This window comes from Oncorhynchus nerka, linkage group LG7 (genome assembly GCF_034236695.1).
Source record: "Oncorhynchus nerka isolate Pitt River linkage group LG7, Oner_Uvic_2.0, whole genome shotgun sequence".
Lineage (NCBI taxonomy): Eukaryota > Metazoa > Chordata > Actinopteri > Salmoniformes > Salmonidae > Oncorhynchus > Oncorhynchus nerka.
Genome location: NC_088402.1, coordinates 60,188,224 through 60,210,977, shown reverse-complemented (window position 1 = coordinate 60,210,977; position 22,754 = coordinate 60,188,224). Strand labels below are relative to the sequence as shown.

The 22,754-nt window shown below is 43.1% G+C and overlaps 1 protein-coding gene across 6 annotated transcripts in view; it reads right to left on the bottom strand.

Moving 5' to 3' along the window:
* ccdc30 (coiled-coil domain containing 30) overlaps window positions 1-22,754 on the bottom strand; it is a 44,842-nt gene that overhangs the window by 18,651 nt on the left and 3,437 nt on the right. For 3 of the 6 annotated variants that reach the window (XM_029664341.2, XM_065020674.1, XM_029664343.2), the window contains 16 exons: window positions 22,608-22,697; window positions 21,867-21,950; window positions 21,239-21,392; window positions 15,437-15,508; window positions 12,066-12,181; window positions 11,756-11,847; window positions 11,154-11,346; window positions 10,867-10,968; window positions 10,361-10,486; window positions 8,648-8,785; window positions 8,061-8,239; window positions 6,490-6,745; window positions 6,118-6,240; window positions 5,607-5,777; window positions 1,181-1,390; window positions 310-467 (listed from right to left, as the gene is read on the bottom strand). In XM_029664341.2, coding sequence (XP_029520201.2) covers window positions 310-467; window positions 1,181-1,390; window positions 5,607-5,777; window positions 6,118-6,240; window positions 6,490-6,745; window positions 8,061-8,239; window positions 8,648-8,785; window positions 10,361-10,486; window positions 10,867-10,968; window positions 11,154-11,346; window positions 11,756-11,847; window positions 12,066-12,181; window positions 15,437-15,508; window positions 21,239-21,392; window positions 21,867-21,950; window positions 22,608-22,697 — 2,264 coding nt within the window. The remainder of the gene's footprint in view (window positions 1-309; window positions 468-1,180; window positions 1,391-5,606; window positions 5,778-6,117; window positions 6,241-6,489; window positions 6,746-8,060; window positions 8,240-8,647; window positions 8,786-10,360; window positions 10,487-10,866; window positions 10,969-11,153; window positions 11,347-11,755; window positions 11,848-12,065; window positions 12,182-15,436; window positions 15,509-21,238; window positions 21,393-21,866; window positions 21,951-22,607; window positions 22,698-22,754) is intronic. The other 3 variants (XM_029664342.2, XM_029664344.2, XM_029664345.2) reach the window with 3 other exon arrangements.

Here is a 22,754-nt window from a genome sequence, read left to right as displayed (position 1 = left end):
AGTGTTTCTAAAATCCCCTATGGGGAAAATGTATGGTGTTTGACAGCTAGGTCTTATGGGTATTATGACACCTCCAATGTGTGGCTCTGCACCAACCCTCACTATCACACACACACTACGAGTTGGAAAAGGAACCAGACTAAATTGAATTGAAATGAGTTAACCACTTGGGGGCAAATCCATTGATATCAATTCATGACTAAGTGAAAATTTGACTTATGTGGAAGTTACCAATCGCCCCTTGACCAGTGCGGGTCAATGGGATATTCAGCTATCCAATGCCTCTGCTTTCTTTACAGTAGTAATCACCTCTGGAGCTGGTCCTCCAGCTGTCTGGCTCGGAGAGAGGAGAGGGTGTCGGACATGTCCCTACTGTCCCTCTCTAGCCGGCTGGTCTCCCCGGCTCGGGCTTCCTCCAGACGAAGCTGGTGGTGGGCACTCTTCAGCTTCTGCTGCAGCTCCAACACCTACAGAACACAGCCAGGTCACAGCAAGGGGTTCACTTACATGAAAGAATATACATACTTTTGGGAGGGTCCAAAAAGCTTTATAGTTTAAAAAGTATAAATATTGGGTGAAATACCTGATAACTTACACAATAGAGAAAAGTACCTCTTGAAGGTCCTACTGGCAGCCAGTAAAAAGGCTATCACTAAGAAATAGCTACAAAAAAGACCCTCCCACAGTAACACAATGGATAGACATTGTAAAAGAAATACACCACATGGAGCATATGAGCTTTGCTATAAGAACACAAGAAGAGCGAGGTTAGGAATACTGGGAAAAATGGGTTTCATACTCGAAAAAGGTCTAATTCAAAGATGTAACTAATATGATGAAGGTATGACGTGCACTGTAACTGCCAGATCTTTTTTGTTGTTCTTTTATTTTACTTTATTTGTGTTCCTACAATAAAAACAAAGTATTAAAAAAAGAACTAAAAAAAAAAGTATAAATATTAGCAAAAAAACGTAATGGCAAACTAAGTTGAGCCAGCTGCATATTATAAAGTTAGATTGGTGTGTCTAGCTTAAACTGTTGAAGAGCAGGATGTGTTGATGTGTTTGCACTGAAAGGACAAATGTTTCTGTAAAATATGATGAATCAAAAACCCTAAATGGCATGTTCCACTATCGCTAAGCAATCATGATGGCTCAGTATTGAGTGAGAACTGAGGAACCTTCTTGTCTGCGGAGATGACGCGGACTCTCTCTGCTTGAAGCTCCTCCTGCAGGCTTGCGTTGGTGTTGTGGCTCTGCCCGCTGCGGGCCAGCTCCAGTTCCAGCTCTCGGAGCCTGTGCTGCAGCCGCTCCATCTCCGCAGCCTGCCCCGAGCCAGTCTGCTCTGCCTGGGAAAGCTTTGCCTGGGCCTGCTTTAGCTCCGCACACACCTGGGAAAGGAAGTCCACATTTCGAATCCCCAAAGCACAAAATGACTGTGTGCTGAAACTACAAATGTAAGTGTGGTGAAGATAATTACCTCTCACACACAACGACAATAAGTGGATGAGCAGATGGATCTGGGCATGGGTGGTGATGTAAATGTTTGTGTGCGTCTGTATGTTGTCGTTTGTATGTGTATGTTTTGTATTGTTAAAAAAATATACATTACTGTTCAAAGGTTTGGGGTCACTTGGAAATGTCTTTGTTTTTGAAAGAAAAGCACATTTTTTATCCACTAAAATAACATCAAATTGATCAGAAATACAGTGTAGACATTGTTAATGATGTAAATGACTATTGTAGCTGGAAACAGCAGATTTCTAATGGAATATCTACATAGGTGTACAGCGGCCCATTATCAGCAACCATCACTCAATGGCACGTTGTGTTAGCTAATCCAAGTTTATAATTTTAAAAGGCTAATTGATCATTAGAAAACCCTTTTGCAATCATGTTAGCACAGCTGAAAACTGTTGTGCTGATTAAAGAAGCAATACAACTTGCCTTCTTTAAACTAGTTGAGTATCTGAGAGTTGAGAGTTCTGTCCTACTATCCAGGTCTGTACTCAAACAATTTGAACTTCTCCTTTTAAAAATCAAATTCTAAAAACAAGTCTCTCACCGTTGCCACCTGCTATAGACCACCCTCTGCCCCCAGCTGTGCTCTGGACACCATATGTGAACTGATTGCCCCCCATTTATCTTCAGAACTCGTCCTGCTAGGTGACCTAAACTGGGACATGCTTAACACCCCAGCCATCCTACAATCTAAGATTGATGTCCTCAATTCCCACAAAAATGATCAATGAACCTACCCGGTACCACCCCAAAGCCGTAAACACGGGCACCCTCATAGATATCATCCTAACCAACTTGCCCTCTAAATACACCTCTGCTGTTTTCAACCAAGATCTCAGCGATCACTCCCTCATTGCCTGCATCCGTAATGTGTCAGCGGTCAAACAAACTCCACTCATCACTGTCAACCGCTCCCTGAAACACTTCAGCGAGCAGGCCTTTCTAATCGACCTGACCCGGGTATCCTGGAAGGATATTGACCTCATCCCGTCAGTAGAGGATGCCTGGTTATAAAAAAAAAAAGCCTTCCTCACCATCTTAAATAAGCATGCCCCATTCAAGAAATTTAGAACCAGGAACAGATATAGCCCTTGGTTCTCTCCAGACCTGACTGCCCTTAACCAACACAAAAACATCCTATGGCATTCTGCATTAGCATCGAACAGCCCCCGTGATATGCAACTTTTCAGGGAAGTTAGAAACCAATATACACAGGCAGTTAGAAAAGCCAAGGCTAGATTTTCAAGCAGAAATTTGCTTCCTGCAACACAAACTCAAAAAAGTTCTGGGACACTGTAAAGTCCATGGAGAATTAGTACACCTCCTCCCAGCTGCCCACTGCACTGAGGATAGGAAACTCTGTCACCACCGATAAATCCACTATAATTGAGAATTTCAATAAGCATTTTTCACCGGCTGGCCATGCTTTCTACCTGGCTACCCCAACCCCGGTCAACAGCACTGCACCCCCCACAGCAACTCACCCAAGCCTTCCCCATTTCTCCTTCTCCCAAATCCAGTCAGCAGATGTTCTGAAAGAGCTGCAAAATCTGGACCCCTACAAATCAGCCGGGCTAGACAATCTGGACCCTTTCTTTCTAAAACTATCTGCCGAAATTGTTGCAACCCCTATTATTAGCCTGTTCAGCCTCGCTTTTGTGTCGTCTGAGATTCCGAAAGATTGGATAGCTACCGCGGTCATCCCCCTCTTCAAAGGGGTGACACTCTAGACCCAAACTGCTACAGACCTATATCTAACCTACCCTGTCTTTCTAAGGTCTTCGAAAGCCAAGTTAACAAACAAAGCCACGCTCAAGGTCCTAAACGACATCATAACCGCCATCGATAAGAGACATTACTGTGCAGCCGTATTCATCGACCTGGCCAAGGCTTTCAACTCTGTCAATCACCACATCCTCATTGGCAGACTCGATAGCTTTGGTTTCTCAAATGATTGCCTTGCCTGGTTCAACAACTACTTTTCTGATAGAGTTCAGTGTCAAATCAGAAGGCCTGTTGTCTGGGCCTCTGGCGGTCTCTATGGGGGTGCCACAGGGTTCAATTCTTGGGCCAACTCTCTTCTCTGTATACATCAATGATGTTGCTCTTGCTGCTGGTGAGTCTCTGATCCACCTCTACGCAGACGACACCATTCTGTATACTTCTGGCCCTTCTTTGGACACTGTGTAAACAACCCTCCAGACAAGCTCCAATGCCATACAACTCTCCTTCTGTGGCCTCCAACTGCTCTTAAATACAAGTAAAACTAAATGCATGCTTTTCAACTGATCACTGCCTGCACCTGCCCGCCCGTCCAGCATCACTACTCTGGACGGTTCGGACTTAGAATATGTGGACAACTACAAATACCTAGGTGTCTGGTTAGACTGTAAACTCTCCTCCCAGACTCACATCAAACATCTCCAATCCAAAGTTAAATCTAGAATTGGCTTCCTATTTCGCAACAAAGCATCCTTCACTCATGCTGCCAAACATACCCTCGTAAAATTGACCATCCTACCGATCCTCGACTTTGGCGATGTCATTTACAAAATAGCCTCCAATACCCTACTCAATAAATTGGATGCAGTCTATAACAGTGCCATCCGTTTTGTCACCAAAGCCCCATATACGACCCACCACTGCGACCTGTACGCTCTCATTGGCTGGCCCTCGCTTCATACTCGTCGCCAAACCCACTGGCTCCAGGTCATCTACAAGACCCTGCTAGGTAAAGTCCCTCCTTATCTCAGCTCACTGGTCACCATAGCAGCACCCACCTGTAGCACGCGCTCCAGCAGATATATCTCTCTGGTCACCCCCAAAACCAACTCCAGTTCTCAACTGCCAATGACTGGAACGAACTACAAAAATCTCTGAAACTGGAAACATTTATCTCTCTCACTAGCTTTAAGCACCAGCTGTCAGAGCAGCTCACAGATTACTGCACCTGTACATAACCCATCTATAATTTAGCCCAAACAACTACCTCTTCCCCTACTGTATTTATTTATTTAGCTCCTTTGCACCCCATTATTTCTATTTCTACTTTGCACATTCTTCCACTGCAAATCTACCATTCCAGTGTTTTACTTGCTATATTGTATTTACTTTACACCATGGCCTTTTTTTGCCTTTACCTCTCTTATCTCACCTCATTTGCTCACATTGTAAATATACTTATTTTTCTACTGTATTATTGACTGTATGTTTGTTTTACTCCATGTGTAACTCTGTGTTGTTGTATGTGTCGAACTGCTTTGCTTTACCTTGGCCAGGTCGCAATTGTAAATGAGAACTTGTTCTCAACTTGCCTACCTGGTTAAATAAAGGTGAAATAAATAAATAATAAAAAACCTGGAGCATCAGCATTTTGTGGGTTCGATTACAGGCTCAAAATGGCCAGAAACAAAGACCTTTCTTCTGAAACTCATCAGTCTATTTTGTTTTGCGAAATGAAGGCTATTCCATGTGAGAAATTACCAAGTCACTGAAGATCTCGTACAACGCTGTGTACTACTGCGTTCACAGAACAGCGCAAACTGTCTCTAACCAGAATAGAAAGAGGAGTGGGAGGCCCCAGTGCATAACTGCACAAGAGGACAAGTACATTAGAGTGTCTAGTTTGAGAAACAGATGCCTCACAAGTCATCAACTGGCAGCTTCATTAAATAGTACCTGTAAAACACCAGTCTCAACGTCAACAGTGAACAGGCGACTCCGGGATGCTGGCCTTCTAGGCAGAGTTCCTCTGTCCAGTGTCTGTGTTCTTTTGCTCATCTTAATCTTTTATTTTTATTGGCCAGTCTGAGATATGTCTTTTTCTTTGCAACTGCCTAGAAGGCCAGCATCCCGGAGTAACCTCTTCACTGTTGACGTGTATATATATATATAAATAAAACAATGTTTTAAGAGGATAACAAGATAATGTCTAGGCTCGATGGTCGGTACGATTTAACGGGCGAATCCTAACTTCCACTTAAGCATTTAAGTCTCACTCCCATTGACATCAATGCATGACTAAGTGAAACTGTCAGTGAAAGTTAGAATTGGCCGTCAGTGAACATGTGGTAGTGTTAAGTGTACCTTGATCTTCTCCTGGTCCAGGAGGGCGTTGTGTCTCTTGAGGTCCAGGTTCTTCTCTCTCTCATAGCGTAGCTCCCTCTCAGCCGAGGTGAACAGACTCTGGGCTCTCTGGAGGTCCTGCTTCAGCTGCTTGCTCTCCTCAGCTTTCTGCCCCAGCACGGAGTCCTGGGACTGGGGAGGCATTGGGGAAGAGGGATGGTGGGGGAACAGATAAGCCACTGAATTGGAAGGGCTGGTTCACCTCAAAAAGGAGAATATCAGCCAATATTTCAAAAAGTGCTGCGTGAAACACTTTTTCCCTGGCTTTATATTTGTGTTTATATTAGGGACTAGACATTTTGTTTCTTAGACTTTAGTGCATCAGGTGTGACAGTAATTTGATTGAGTAATTTTGGCTTATCGTCCCGGGATAACGTTGAGTAATATTGGCTTATCGTTGTTCAGTGCATAATGCGTGACAGTATTGATTGAGTTACACTGACAGGCCGTTGAGGGGACATTGGGTACTGACCTTAGTGCGGGCCTGGGCCTCGTTGATCTGGGCCTGCAGGGCCAGCTGGTGCTGATTGGCCAGCTGCCGCTCCTCCTCCAGGGTGGCGTGCAGACGACTCAGCTCACACTTTAGAGACGCCAGCTAGGAGAGGAGTGCAGAGCACACACGCACGCACACACACAGAACACACAGAAAGACAGAGACGGACACAAAATCTTTGTTATGGAAGATACATAAACAATCACTGATAATCGATGTATGTGGTGACACAATTCGATATTCATATATCCTTTGGCTTGTCATAAATCAGACAAGATGTTTTTCTATTTAAGACCCTATGAAAGTAACCATGTTCACCTTATGTTTCTAAGTGAATGCTTATCCAGGTACCTGGTTGAGGCATTCGTCTTTGGTCCTCTCTGTTAGGAGGAAGCTGTAGTCTGATTCTGGGGTATCCTGTCTGGGCCTGGTGGGTCCTGCGGTCTCCTGTCGGGTATGGGTGGAGAGTTGGAGTTGTTCCCTGAGCCGGAGTAGCTCGATGCCCAGTCTCTCCTTCTCCCCTTCAGCGGTCAGCTTCTCCCGGACCCGCTCACTCAGCTGGGCCTGGAGGTCTGCGGCCCGCCTCCTCTCCTGCACCATCTCATCCCTGAAATTTGGCATGGACAGGCAGACGTGGGAACTGTTACCGTGGCATCATTGAGTGTGACCTGACTAAGACGCATGACTGTATGGCAACCTAACAGTACACAACCGCAAGGCCATACGGGGGAGTGTGAGGACGACAGATTGGAGGGAACGGTACAAGGAATCATAGGGATAGAGCTTCACTCTGTAGAGGACAATTACACCAACCGGTGCCGCAACAAGGCTCACTGTATAATCATGTGTACCACATAACAAAAGAAAATCACATTTCAAACATCCAGTCACAAAATGACTATGTAAAGAAAAGGTCAGTCTAAAGTGGTGCTCACCAACCTTTGAGTCAAGATCACTTTCAGTCAAAAATCAAGCCGAGATCTACCGCTTTTTTAAAACGTGAAAAATTTAAGCCTGTGCAACATTAATAAAACCAGTTCTGTAGGAATAAACGTTGTGCATTAGGCCTAATACATGATCACAGAATATTGGCTATGTGTCTGGCCTGCTAATATTGTTCTTCTCAGGCCATATTAGATCTCAAAACGTGAGCTTTGACAACAAAACAGATCAGTTGTATATCTTGTGAGGCACAGCGGAGTATAAATGGAAATAATTGTATTTTTTTATTGACCAGAGGGATACCGTCCTCCTACTGATGGTGAAACTCGAGTTGCACCACATTATTTCTGCCGCGTGCACAACTGAACGTTGTTTCTATGACCAGAGAAACTCAAATATTCCCTGCTATTAAAATAGACACAACGAGCTGCTAACAATAAAGAAACGCAGGCCTATCGATACACTTGGCTGCTAATTCAGTGCAGCGCGAGAGTCGGGAGAAGCGCGTTTTATGTTTAATAGAAACATTGTTGACAGTGCTGAATAAAAACTTCAACATGAACTCACTCATAAAAACAGCAGCTCTTTGCTGTATTCTTTGACTGTTGCTCTCTGGTAGGCTGGTATCAAACTTTGCTGTGGGGTCGCGGAAGCTGTACTAGGCACGTTGATTTGAGCTATGCGATTGGCCAGGTCAGTAGGCGCACTTGATTAGGCGGAGTTTGCACCTTCAGACAAATGAAATGGTTCAAAATGGGAACACTTTGCCTAACCGGCGCGCCGGGCTTCTGAATCAAGTGCACTTCCGCCAAAAGCGCAAAGTCAAAATAAAAAATATATAAAAGGAACGCAAAGCCTTTATCGTTGGCTTTTCTACAGAAATGTTTGGCGATCAACAAAGAATGCCTAGAATATCTACCGGTTGGTGACCACTGGTCTAGATAATGACCACACACACAATCTATTGTCTAGATAATGACCGCAGTGTGCAATGCTCTTCCTCCAAGCAGGAGAGCACCGAAGTGAGTCGCTCCACTTTCGCTCCCAGCTCCTCCACCTGCGTCCTGCTCTCCCTCAGGTCCTCCTGGGTCCGGCTGCTCTCTGTCTGGTGCTCCTGGTCACTCTGGAGTCTGCTCTGAGCTCGCTCCAACTGGGCCACCTGCCGTAAGCACAAAGTGAATGAAAAACACTTTCACTAGACATGTTGTCTATTCAGATCAATAGAAAATTATTCCGTTTGGCAGCTTCACTCCTACGACACAATAGTCTCTTGATCAGTGCAGTCGAATACAATGAAGGATAGATTTGAAATTCGTCACAAACCCGAACACTATTGCCCAAGTCGCACTATAGGGCCGCCTCAAACCATACTTTGCTGACCCAAACTGTACTTTTATCTTGACCTTTTCAGCACGGTTTCAGCATTTAACCAGGTCAGCCCAGTATATCTCAGCTTGGCCCTATAGTGTGAATCAGAGTTTGTGTTTTTGATGAACGTATAACAATGGTGTACAGACTGTATTCAGTGATGAACGATGGCAGGGGCAATTTGGTGAATTCAACTCACTTTCTCTTCCAAGATTCCCTTTTCCCCTTTAACTTGCGTTAGGCTCTTGATGAGCGTTTTCCCTTGTTGACATTCAGTTTGCAGGCCCTGTATCTCCAATCGCAACTTCCTCAGCTCCCTCTCATCTCTCTGCAGTGTCTTGAGGTGACAGACAATCAGACAATGACAGTATTATCAATAAACAACTATAGTTGCTAAAGACATACGACTACAGATAAAACTACAGCTATGAATCCAAAGGAAAAATATCTTGTTGTTGTGTATTTCCAAATGATTGAGATAGCATGTGGAAAGGTTACAACAGCCTTTAGGTTATAACCATGCAAGATGTATTCAGGGGACAAAGTAGGCCCCTGATAGATAGCTATCCAATGGAGGAGGCTGCCCAATTCAACCATTGGAGGTAACCAATTATGTGTATAAACCCTGTATTGAACCCACCGCACAGCCATCTTGGTTCTCCTCCATTGTAAAAAAGATTTTGGAAGCGATAGAAATGCATTTATGTCTACATACATTTTTGCCAAGTATATTCTACTACAGACACTTTAAAGCATACTTAAATTATATTGTGTGAACTAAACATTAAAAAGAAAATAGCTAAACATTTTCCTTAAAGTATATATTTTTTGGAGTACTAACGTTACTGTCCCCACTACAACAACAAAAATACATGTAATTTTGCCCTTGAAACATATAATTGAAATACTGTAGAATTCCATTAATTCCTATGGACGATTGCTCCTACTGGGGAGTGCCATAATGGCCGACCAGTGGCTTCAAAGCCTCTCAATGAGCAATGCAGCAGCAATTCTGTAATCCAGGGTTTATATATAGCATGGTCAAATTTCTGCAAAGAAACCACTACTAAAGAACACCAATAAGAAGAGACTTGCTTGGGCCAAGAAACACGAGCAATCGACATGAGACTGGTAGAAATCTGTCCTTCGGTCTGAAGAGTTCAAATTTGAGATTTTTGGTTCCAACCACTGTGTCTTTGTGAAATGCAGAGTAGGTGAAAGGATGATCTCCGCATGTGTGGTTCCAACGTGAAGCATGGAGGAGGAGGTGTGATGGTGTGGGGGTGCTTTGCTGGTGACACTGTTGGTGATTTATTTAGAATTCAAGGCACACTTAACCAGCATGGCTACCACAGCATTCTTCAGCGATACGCCATCCCATCTGGTTTGCGCTTCGTGGGACTATCATTTGTTTTTCAACAGGACAATTACCCAAAACACACCTCCAGGCTGTGTAAGGTCTATTTGACCAAGAAGGAGAGTGATGGAGTGCTGCATCAGATGACCTGGCCTCCACAATCAGCCGACCTCAACCCAATTAAGATGGTTTGAGATAAGTTGGACCACAGAGTAAAAGAAAAGCAGCCAACAAGTGCTCAGCATATGTGTGAACTCCTTCAACACTGTTGAAGTTGGATGAGAGAATGCCAAGCGTGTGCAAAGCTGTCACGGTGGCAACTTTGAAGAATCTTAAATATAAAATATTTTGTTTAATACTTTTTGTTACTACATGATTCCATATGTGTTATTTCATAGATTTGATGTCTTCATTATTATTCTACAATGTAGAAAATAGTAAAAAAAATAAAGAAAAACCCTTGAATGAGTAGGTGTGTCCAAACTTTTGACGGGTACTGGACATCATTGGACTTCGCAAAACCCATTATTCTACCTAGCATGCATTGCAGCGTACCTCTTTGTTATTTTTAAGTGCAGCCTGGGCAGACCCGAGGTCTACCTCCAGCTGTCTCCTCCAATCCTTCTCTTCGGTCAGACGAGCCTCCAGCAGGGCCACCCTCTCCTGACTGCTGTCCCTTAACTAGGTAGGGGAGGCAGAAAAACATATTACAATTGGTAAAAGTCCTTATTCACTGATGAAAGTTCAGTTATTTTTGATAGTCCTTCCTGTTTTGTGGTTAGGGGCAACTTGTCACTCAAGCACAGCTCCTATTCTCAAAGTTCACAAACCGTTACGATGTACAATAGGTCACTGGCAATCAAATAGCTATAGGCGATTGCCAGTCTGGGTGTCTCTGGGTGCCTGGGAAGAACTTCTTTGGCCTGCTACATTGGTTTTAAATTATTACCATTCATGGGTGCCTGACACTTTTGAGAAAGTAGTTGGATAAGCAAAACAATGGCACAGGCAAGTCAGTTTAGAGTGGAAATTTACAAGCTAACAGCACAACGTTTTCCTACCTGATGTAAGTACGTCTCGGTCTCTCTGCCGACGACACCTCCATCCTTCAGTACCTGGTCCTGAGCACATATCTTCTTCAGCTCTGCCTCTAGGGTTTTAATCTGTGAGTGGACGTTTAAAAAGGAACACTTTATCATTTATAACCTCATATTCATTATCTCCAGCACCATAACAGTGTCTAAATCTGTGAAAACACTTTTGTCTCTGTTTTGTTGACAAAAAGTCCTGAGAATTTCTCTCTTGATTATGTCATTTCTATCCCTTCTCGTTCAGCCCCCTCTCCCACCTTGCGGTGCAGTCCCTCGAGTTCACCCTCGTGGAGTTGGCACTCCTCCTTGCTGGCGTTCTGGGCCTCTCCCAGTAGCGCCTCCAGCTCTTCGTTCCTCTCCACCAGCTCCTCCTGCTCCCGCTGCTGCCTCTGCATGCGCCGCTGCAGCTCCCGCAGCTGGCAGCCCACGTCCTCCACAGCCTCGCGACACCTGCAGGACAGGGTGAGAGAGTCAGGGAGATCGTGTGAGAAAAGTGTGTACGAGAGAGGGAGGGAGAGAACGAAAGACAGTGTGAGATATGCGAGGAGGTTAAGGGGAGGGAGAGAGAAAGACGGCACGAGGGAGTAAGATAAATGTGTGAGAGGGAGAGAGAGTGTCAGAAAGAGAGAACAAGAAAGATGTCAGATCATTGATGAACGGCAACTGCTGACGTAAAAGGGCTTCATTAAATACATTTGATTGAACAGCGTGAATGCTACTTCTTATGACTGACATGTGGACATGAGTGACATGAGGTGACTCCTGGTCAGCGCAACCAGAGAAAGACCTCTGAACAGAATGATTCTACAGATGCAGGAATAACCTAATTATTGCAATGGGGCTGAGGGTGCATCCATACCTTTTATGAATCTGCTCCTGCTCCTCAGGTTTCGATGTGGTCAACAACATCATAGGCAGATCTTTAGGGTGCTCACTGCTATTGCCCTCCCCCTGACAAATACAAACATTGTTATACACACATCATTCCTTCTGTACAAGAAACACAGCCTCACAAGGCACATAAACGTACTAACCACATCCCATAGTGATGGGAGTTTGTCAGTCTGTGACATTACTGTTCGAGCTTACAAAGAATCAGCTAGGTAATATGTGGTAACCCAATATTTTAGGGCCCAAAAAGTAGGCTTATATGTTTAGTCAATGCGCACCACCTGTAAGAGGGTTTTCTTCTCAGAGTCCAGGGAGCGCACTCGCTCTCTCAGAACCCAGATTTCCCCATCCAGTCTTTCATTGTGCTCCTTCGCCCTCTGCAGCTCCAGCGTATCTAAGGAAAACAAACAATCATTGTGTAGAGGGGCTTCACATGGACCTCCACTAATAAAGTGCTACTTAATAAGTGCTATTTGAGTGCATTGGGAAAGTTCAGACCCCTTCACTTTTTACTCAATTTGATACGTTCCAGCCTTCAATCTACACACATTACCCCATACTGACAAAGCAAAAAACAGGTTTTTAGAATTTTAGCAAATGTATAACAAATGAACTGAAACATCACATTTGACATAAGTATTCAGACCCTTTATTCAGTACTTTGTTGAAGCACCAATCTTCTTCGCCCCAGTCGGAGGTCCTGAGCGCTCTGGCACAGGTTTTCATCAAGGATCTCTCTGTACTTTGCTCCGTTCATCTTTCCCTCGATCCTGCCTAGTCTCCCAGTCCCTGCCGCTGAAAAATATCCCCACAGCATGATGCTGCCACCACCGTGCTTCACCATGGAGATTGTGCCAGGTTTCCTCCAAACATGATGCTTGGCATTCAGGCCAAACAGTTAAATCTTGGTTTCATCAGACCAGAGAATCTTGTTTCACATGGTCTGTGGAGTTCCTTTTGGCAACTCCAAGCGGGCTGTCATGTGCTTTTTACTGAGGAATAGTTTCCTTCTGGCCACTCTACCACGAAGGCCTGATTGGTGGAGTGATACAGAGATGGTTGTCCTTCTGGAAGATTCTACCATCTCCACAGAGGAACTCTGGAGCTCTGTCAGAGTGCCCATCTGGTTCTTTGTCACCTCCCTTACCAAGGCCCTTCTCCCTCGATTGTTCAGTTTGGCCGGGCGGCCAGCTCTGTGAAGAGTCTTTGGTTCCAAACTTTTTCCATTTAAGAATGATGGAGGCCACTGTGTTCATGGGGACCTTTAATGATGAGGAAATTCTTTGGTACCCTTGTGCCTCGACACAATCCTGTCTCAGAGCTCTACGGACAATTCCTTTGACCTCATTGCTTGGTTTTTGCTCTGACATGAACTGTCAACTGTGGGACCTTATATAGACAGGTGTGTGCCATTCCAAATAATGTCCAATCAATTTAATTTACCACAGGTGGACTCAAGTTGTAGAAACATCTCAAAGATGATCAATGGAAACAGGATGAAACCTGAACTCAATTTCGAGTCTCATAGCAAAGGGTCTGAATACTTATGTAAATAAGGTATCCGTATTTTATTTTTAATACGTTTTGAAAAATGTAATTCCACGCTAAAAATAAGCCACACAGCTGATGTCAATTGCAACCTTTATTGGCCACTGATTTACTGCTCCCTAAATCTGTTGGTGTTAACTTGTAGTGCTGATTACTGGCAAAGTCTGAAGACATTTTCACACTCTGATGGGTATTATCATCGGTATAAATTAAATCTGCATTTTCAGCAGAACAAGGGTAGATGTAACTATTTGACAATCATTCCAAACAACTGAAATAATGTATTTCCTCGTTTACCACAGCAAATCTACTGTGGCAATTTAAAGTACACATTTTATGAATGGAAAAATGATTTTGGTGTAGCCTACTCTAATACATTTTTGTAATCCATTAATTCTATTAAATACCATAAAAAAATGGTATGGTCATTCCTTATCAAGATCGGGGGGGAAATATCCCTAAACTGTCCATATTTGAAATATGTCAATAAATCAAGCCAATCGTGATTTGTATACAGTCTATCAGCTTTACAGTTTCCAATCGTTATGTCATTGAGGGCTGGATGACATTTTCAGCGGTCTAGTATCAACATGAGAATTTTACCACACAGGTGCATGTAATCTCCAGTTAGTATTGTTTGGAGAAAACAAGCGCTAATACAGTGTTTCGTGCAAAGTTCAGCTTCTTCGTTGCAATCAACCCAAGATCTCTAGGTTCAGAGGTCAAAGGACAAGATTCTCTGGTCTGATGAAACCAAGATTGAACTCCTTGGCCTGAATGCCAAGCGTCACTTCTGGAGGAAACCTGGCACCATCCCTACAGTGAAGCATGGTGGTGGCAGCATCATGCTGTGGGGATGTTTTTCAGCTGCAGGGACTGGGACACTAGTCAGGATTGAGGGACAGATGAACGGAGCAAAGTACAGAGAGATCCCGGATGAAAACCTGCACCAGAGTGCTCAGGACATCCGACTGACGCGAAAGTTCACCTTCCAACAGGACAACGACCCTAAGCACACAGCCAAGACAATGCAGGAGTCTCTGAATGTCCTTGAGTGGCCCAGCCAGAGACCGGACTTGAACCCGGTCGAACATCTCTGGAGAGGCCTGAAAATATCTGTGCATCGAAGCACCCCAAAAAACCTGACAGAGCTTGAGAGGATCTGCAGAGAAGAATGGGAGAAATTTCCCAAATACAAGTGTGCCAAGCTTGTAGTGTCATAGCCAAGAAGACTCAAGGCTGTAATCGCAGCCAATGGTGCTTCAGCAAAGTACTGCCTAGGAGGCCAGCATGCCGGAGTCGCTTCTTCACTGTTGACCTTGAGACTGGTGTTTGCGGATACTATTTAACGAAGCTGCCAGTTGAGGACTTGTGAGACGTCTGTTTCTTAAACTAGACACTCTAATGTACTTGTCCTCTTGCTGAGTTGTGCACCGGGGCATCCTATTCTATTCTTGTTAGAGTCAGTTTGTGCTGTTCTGTGAAGGCAGTAGTACCCAGCGTTGTACGAGATCTTCAGTTTCTTGGTAATTTCTCACATGGAGTAGCCTTCATTTCTCAAAACAAGAATAGACTGACGAGTTTCAGAAGAAAGGTCTTTGTTTCTGGACATTTTGAGCCTGGAATCAAACCCACAAATGCTGACGCTCCAGATACTCAACTAGTCTAAAGAAGGCAAGTTGTATTGCTTATTTAAATCAGGACAACAGTTTTCAGCTGTGCTAACATAATTGCAAAAGGGTTTTCTAATGATCAATTGGTCTTTTAAAATGATAAACTTGGATTAGCTAACAACGTGCCATTGGAACACAGGAGTGATGGTTGCTGATAATGGGCCTCTGTACACCTATGTAGCTATTTCATTAAAAATCAGCTGTTTCCAGCTACAATAGTCATCTACAATATTAACTATGTCTATACACTGTATTTCTTATCAATTTGATGCTATTTTAAAATGGACCAAAAATATGCTTTCTTTTCATAAGTCACCAACTGGCTCCAGTCAATAACAGAGCTTATTGAGACTCAGCGTTAATATGGACTGTGAAAAAAAATTGATGGAAGAGGAACTATCAAGGTCAAGGCAACACAAGTATCTCACCACATTGCTTCAGTTTGTCCACCTCCTTCCTCAGGCTCTCCACCTCTTGACCAGTTTGCTCAAGCTCAGGTCCTACATTTTTTTTTTTTTACAAATGACAAATTGTGACATGATTTTACGAGCAGGCTACACACTTCTATTAGGCCAGCATTTCTCTCACTAATGTCACACTGATTAAATTGTTTAAAAATAATTGTTTTAAATTCCCAACATTTCTCATGTTATAATGTAAAGGGATGAACTTCCCTCCCTGAACATTATCAATCCTTTCATGGTGATGCAACACTGCGGCATATTCTCCTTTCCCGTTGTGTGAAAATCATAAGAAATAAATGTGTTATTATAATATTGTAGGAGTATTTAAAAGTAAGTGTTAAACATGCATTATAAACTGGGTGGTTCGAGCACTGAATTCTGATTGGCTGACAGCCATGGTATATCAGACCGTATACCATAGGTATGACAAAAAGTTTATTTTTACTGCACTAATTAAGTTGGTAACCAGTTTATAATAGCAATAAGGCATCTCGGGGGGTTGTAGTAAATGGCAAATAGACCACAGCTAAGGGCTGTGTCCAGGCACTCCTCGTTACCTTGTGTAAGAACAGCCCTTAGCCGTGGTATATTGGCCATACATCACTAAGCCTTTCTGCTTAATTATACAGTATGCTACCTAAATTCCTATTCTTTCTTATAGCCCTTTTTGATATATACAGTGGGGTCTAGAGTGATCGAATCCATTGATAAAGATGAGCAAAAAGCATGTATTAAATACAAAAAGCAACAATTTCAAAGATTTGACTGAGTTACAGTTCATATAAAAAGGAAATCAGTCAACTTAAATAAATTCATTAGACCCTAATCTATGGATTTCACATTACTGGGAATACAGATATGCATCGGTTGGTCACAGATACCTTGAAAAAAGGTAGGTGCGTGGATCAGAAAACCAGTCAGTATCTGGCGTGACCACCACTTGCCTCATGCAGCGAGACATCTCCTTAGCATAGGCTGTTGATTGTGGCAAGTGGAATGTTGTCCCACTCCTCTTCAATGGCTGTGGGAAGTTGCTGGATATTGGGGTGGAACTGAAACACACTGTCGTACACATCGATTCAAAGCATCCCAAACCTGCTCAATGGGTGACATGTCCATGGAAGAACTGGGTCATTTTCAGCTTCCAAGAATTGTGTACAGATCCTTGCGACATGGGGCCGTGCATTATCATGGTGAAACATGAGGTAATGGCAGCAGATGATATGGCACAACAATGGGCCTCAGGATCTTGTCACGATATCTCTGTGCATCGATCAAATTAAATTGTGTTCGTTGTCCGTAGCTTATGCCTGCCCATACCATAACCCCACCATGGGACACCCTGTTCACAACGTTGACTTCAGCAAACCACTCACCCACACAAAGGCATACACGCTGTCTGCCATCTGCCCGGTACAGTTGAAACTGGGATTAATCCGTGAAGAGCACATTTCTCCAGCGTGCCAGAGGCCATCGAAGGTGACCATTTGCCCACTGAAATCGGTTACAACGCCAAACTGCAGTCAGATCCCAGTGAGGACGACGAGCATGCAGATGAGCTTCCCTGAGATGGTTTCTGACAGTTGTGCAAACCCAGTATCATCAGCTGTCCAGGTGACTGGTCTCAGATGATCCCACAGGTGAAGAAGCCAGATGTGGAGGTCCTGGGCTGGAGTGGTTACACATGGTCTGCAGTTGTGAGGCCAGTTGTACATACTGCCAAATTCGCTAACAATGATGTTGGAGGCAGCGTATGATAGACAAATTAACATTCAATTCTCTGGCAACAGCTCTGTGGACATTCCTGCAGTCAGCATGCCAATTGCACGGTACCCTCAAAACTTGAGCCATCTGTGGCATTGTGTTGTTATGACAAAACCGCACATTGTAGATTGGCCTTTTACTGTATCTTGGCAAAGGAGAAATGCTCACAAAAAGGGAAGTAAACTAATTTGTGCACAAAATTAGAAAAAAAAGCTTTCAGTGCATATGGAACATTTCTGTGATCTTTAATTTCAGCTCATGAAACATGGGACCAACACTTTTTAAATGTTGCGTTTATATTTTTGTTCACTATACATACAAATACTGAGATATATTGTATGCTCCAGAAAATCTAAAAACTCATTTTATATGAACACAATTTCTCAGAGAAAGCGTCTTAAGTCATTTTTTGTATACATTGTTTTTATTAAGATGGGTAAAAATGATTGTATCCCCCGTTTTCAATACTCCAGCACCCTCTCCTTTGCGAGGATAACGACACGGAGACTTTTTCTAAAAAATGTTTTAGGAGATTGAAGAATATGTTGAGTGAACTTAGACCATTCCTCCGTAAAGAATCTTTCCAGATCCTTGATGTCCTTCGTCTACCCTTATGGACTTCCCTCTTCAATTCAAACCACAGGTTTTCAATGGGGTTCAAGTCTCGAGTCTGAGACAGCCATTTCAAAATGTTGATTTTGTGGGTCAATTAAGATTTTTTTTTTGGGGGGGGGGGGGATTTTGTGGTATGCTTAGGGTTATTGTCTTGCTGGAAGATCCACTTGCAGCCAAGTTTCAGCCTCCTAACGGAGGCAGCAACGTTTGGTTAAAATGTCCTGGTAAAGTGCCCCAGGAACAGTGGAAGCAAAATAGCCCCATAACATCTGACTGTAAATAAACCCTAGATTACTCATTTGTCCGCCATATTGGTGGTACTCCTCAGAAGGAGCAGTCCTCCATAGCAATGAATGGAATTCTACAGTATTTCAATTAAAAATCTCAAGGACAAAATGTTATGTACAAAAGAGATTGAATGGGATCTTAAGCACTTACAAATTCGTAACATATTGTAAATAAGGTATTTGTTTTTTTGGGTGTAGATTAATGAGGAACACATTTAATTTAATCCATTTTAGAATAAGGCTGTATCTTAACAAAATGTTGAAAAAGTCAAGGGGTCTGAATACTTTCCAAACCAACTGTTCATGCATTTCTGTAGCTTCCAAACACTTTTTTACAATGGTGGAGTACAAAATTGGCTGCGCAGTGGCTTAAAAACATCGCCCCGTCAGTCATCTAGGGTATAGATACAGTACCAGTCAAATGTTTGGACACACGTACTTGTTTAAGGGTTTTTCTTTATTTTGAACTATTTTCTACATGGTAGAATAATAGTGAAGACATCAAAACTATGAAATAACAGACATGGAATCATGTAGTAAACAAAACAGTGTTACACAAATCAACATATATTTTATACATTTGAGATTCTTCAAAGTAGCCACCCTTTTTCTTGATGACAGCTTTGCACACTCTTGGTACTCTCAACCAGCTTCACCTGGAATGCTTTTCAGTACTTGTTGGCTGCTTTTCCTTTACTCTGCGGTCCAACTCATGCCAAACCATCTCAATTGGGTTGAAATCGAGTGATTGAGGAGGCCAGGTCATCTGATGCAGCACTCCATCACTCTCCTTCTTGGTCAAATAGCCCTTACTCAGCCTGGAGGTGTGTTGGGTCATTGTCCTGTTGAAAAACAAATGACAGTCCCACTAAGCGCAAGCCAGATGGGATGGCGTATCGCTGCAGAATGCTGTGGTAGCCATGCTGGTTAAGTGTGCCTGGAATTCTAAATAAATCACCAAGTGTCACCAGCAAAGCACCCCCACACCATTACACCTCCATGCTTCACAGTGGGAACCACACATGCAGAGATCATCCATTCCACTTACCCTGAGTCTCACAACGACACGGCAGTTGGAACCAAAAATCTCAAATTTGGACTCATCAGACCAAAAGACAGATTTCTACCGGTCTAACTTCCAATGCTCGTGTTTCTTGGCCCAAGCAAGTCTCTTCTTCTTAATGGTGTACTTTAGTAGTGGTTTCTTTGCAGCAATTCGACCATGAAGGCCTGATTCACGCAGTCTCCTCTGAACAGTTGGTGTTGAGATGTGTCTGTTACTTGAACTCTGTGAAGCATTTAACTCTAATGAACTCATCCTCTGCAGCAGAGGTAACTCTGGGTCTTCCTTTCCTGTGGCGGACCTCATGAGAGCCAGTTTCATCATAGCGCTTGGATGGTTTTTGTAACTTGAATCTCAAATATAAAATATATTCTGATTTATTTAACACTTTTTTTGGTTACTACATGATTCCATATGTGTTATTTCATAGTTTTGATGTCTTCAATATTATTCCACAATGATTAGGTGTGTCCAAACTTGACTGGTACTGTACATCATTGACTCCAACACACGCAGGTCTTTTATAATGGCCCGGCATCACCTTCCATTTGAGCAAATAAACACCAGGTGGGCCATGTCTTATATCCCTCAGACGTGTACATTTTGATAAAACAGTCAATTTATCAGTTGGATCACATACATCTACACAAACTAAACATGTTAACAATATTTGTTTCCTCTGAAAATCCCCAGATTAGGAGGCGGAATCAGGTCAGCCCTGTATTGTCCAATGAGGTTGCAGAGTGGAACTGCTGGCTGAACTTAGACAAAATCTCTGTAATATCACTTTAATTTAACCTCTCGAGATGAGAAAACATGTTTGTTATGAAGTTGAAGACGTGCTCTTTAAACAATGTTAAAATTAGGTGAAATAATTATTTCTGACAAAAATACACTACCCAAAAGGCACTATTTGTAGAATGGTATTATAAAAAATTACAAGTAATTACAAGTAGGCTATACATGCACACATTTAGCACTGCATCAAATGTAAGCCTACCTGTTAAAATCAATATGTGTGCATTTTATAGGCCTTGCCTCCTTTCCGGAATTTCCTGCTGCATTCTCCTGTTTCTCCTCAGTCATTTGCTGGCATTCTCATCTGTCCACTACAGGGGTTCTGCCTTTTTCAGGTACCACAAATGTGCAGCCAGGGTGGCAACTCAACCACTTTCTCCTACTCTGTACTTTTGCTGCCACCACCACTCACGCCAAACAACTTACACCATCCACCCTTCCAACAATCATCTGATGACAAGAAGCCAAACTTCTGACTTGGGATGTATTGATGCGTTTGACTAATGGTATCTCTTCCAGTTATTGTTGGGCCGTAACACAGATTGATAAGACCAAATGCTAATTTTCTTTGTGTGACTGCAGGATTACACCCTGAACTGCCCAGCAAATAGTGTACTAAGAAAGTGTGTAGGGGAATATCAATTAAATTCTCATTTATATTAGTCCTCAGAATTGAGAAGATGTTCATGTTATTGCTTGGTACTACAGGTATCTGCCAAAATTATGGAAACACTTGAGTAAGTGAAGAACACAAAATATATTGAAAGCTGCTGTGGTTCCTGAGTTAATTAAGCAATTAACATCCCATCATGCTTAGGATCATGTATAAAAATGCTGGGCAGGCCATTATTTTGTCTACCATGGCTAGGCCCCCATAGGATGAAAATGCCCCCCTCTCCACAGGGCACGAGTGGTTACTGAATGGTTTGATGCCATGGCAATCTCAGTCACCAGATCTCAACCCAATTGAACACTTATGGGAGATTCTGCAGCGACACCTGAGACAGCATTTTCTACCACCATCAACAAAACACCAAATGATGGAATTTGTCATGGAAGAATGGTGTCACATCCTTCCAACAGAGTTCCAGACACTTGTAGAATCTATGCCAAGGTGCATTGAAGCTGTGGTGGCCCAACGCCCTATTAAGACACCTCATGTTGGCGTTTTATTTTATATGGGCAGTTACATGTACAATATAATGAGAAAGATAATATTGTATAATTGTTTTCTCATACCACACATGGCTTGGGTCTTCTTGGCAGACTCCAGCTTGTCTGTCAGTCTGCGGATGTCCTCGTGGGCCATGGAGAGCCTCCGAGATGCCTCCTCCAGATCCCTCTCCAGCCGCTGGCGCTCGGAGCGCTCCTGGGATACGTCCTCATTGTGGACCTGAGACAGAGGGAGAGCAAAGACTACGGAGTCAAGGTATCACGTCTGTGTTAGAGCTTTAAACAAATGCATGTGGTAAAAATGATGGATAAAATGTTTATAGATATTTGCATCTGAAAGAGTACATAAATGTACTGAAGCTGAAACCCAACTAAAAACCACATATTTGACACTTGGTTTCTCTTGGTAATAATTACGTTTACAGAGCTTCATATAAAGTGCACAATTTCCACCAGACCCATAACTCTCCATGCCCATGCCATTCAAAATGCCAGTCTTAAAAGGAAAATGATTTAAACAGATAGTGAGGCTCCGGGGTTAGCAATGTGAGCAGTTTCGTGGACACCTTGCCAGTGCGGCTCTGAAATAGGACTTGAAAGGCAAGAACCACAGAAAAGTTGACCCATGCAGTCTTGCCTCAAGTTATTACAGCATCATGGTTAGTTGGATGTGGCAGATAAGATAGGGACCTACAGGTGCACCATTGTGTGTGCTCTGTGAGGACTTGCGTAGGCCAAACAGCTTCTTCCAAGGCCTCTGAGCTGGAGACTGCTGCTCCTTGGGAAGAAAGACCACGGGGCAGAAGGATTGACAAGAGACCCTATGAGGGTATCCCCACTGTCCACGATTAATGCCAGCTGCGTCAAAGCGTTATCAACGCTAAATCAGCATTTCCCAAACTCGGCCCTCAGGACCCCAAGTGGGATTTTTGCCCTAACACTACATGGCTGATTCAAATGACCAAAGATTGATGATTAGTTGATTATTTGAATCGGCTGTGTGGTGTTAGGGCAAAAACCAAAACGTGTACCCCTTGGAGTCCAGAGGACAGAGTTTGGGAAACTTTTTTTTTTGTATTAAATATCAATCTGCAGTTTCAACAATAAAGAAAGTGACACCCAGAAATGTAACCATTTAAACTGACCATCCATGATATCAAAATTATGGTTTTAACCATGTTTTTAGGCTATAGTTTGATGGGGTACGACAATTGAACTAAACTCATGAGGCATTTATAACTTTTATCATTCAATAATCAATGGGTATATATAATGAATTTAAGTCCAAAAATTGATGTAGCAATTGCAGATTGGTCCTTCAAAGTCAGACTTCACCTCCCCTTATCTCTATTCTTTCACAACCTGAGAGAGATGCTGTCTAGTCTAAAGCAAGAGGAGGTTTTCCACCCAGATATCTACAGTTATGCCTCTTTACCTGGCTCATGCTTTCTTTGGTACGCTGCATGGTCTCCCTCTGCTGTCTTAACTCTTCCTCCAGAGTGTGGCGAATATGATCCAGCTCGTCCTGTGAAACACAGCAACCCCACACCCCAGGACAGTCACATACATGTAAAACTCCACT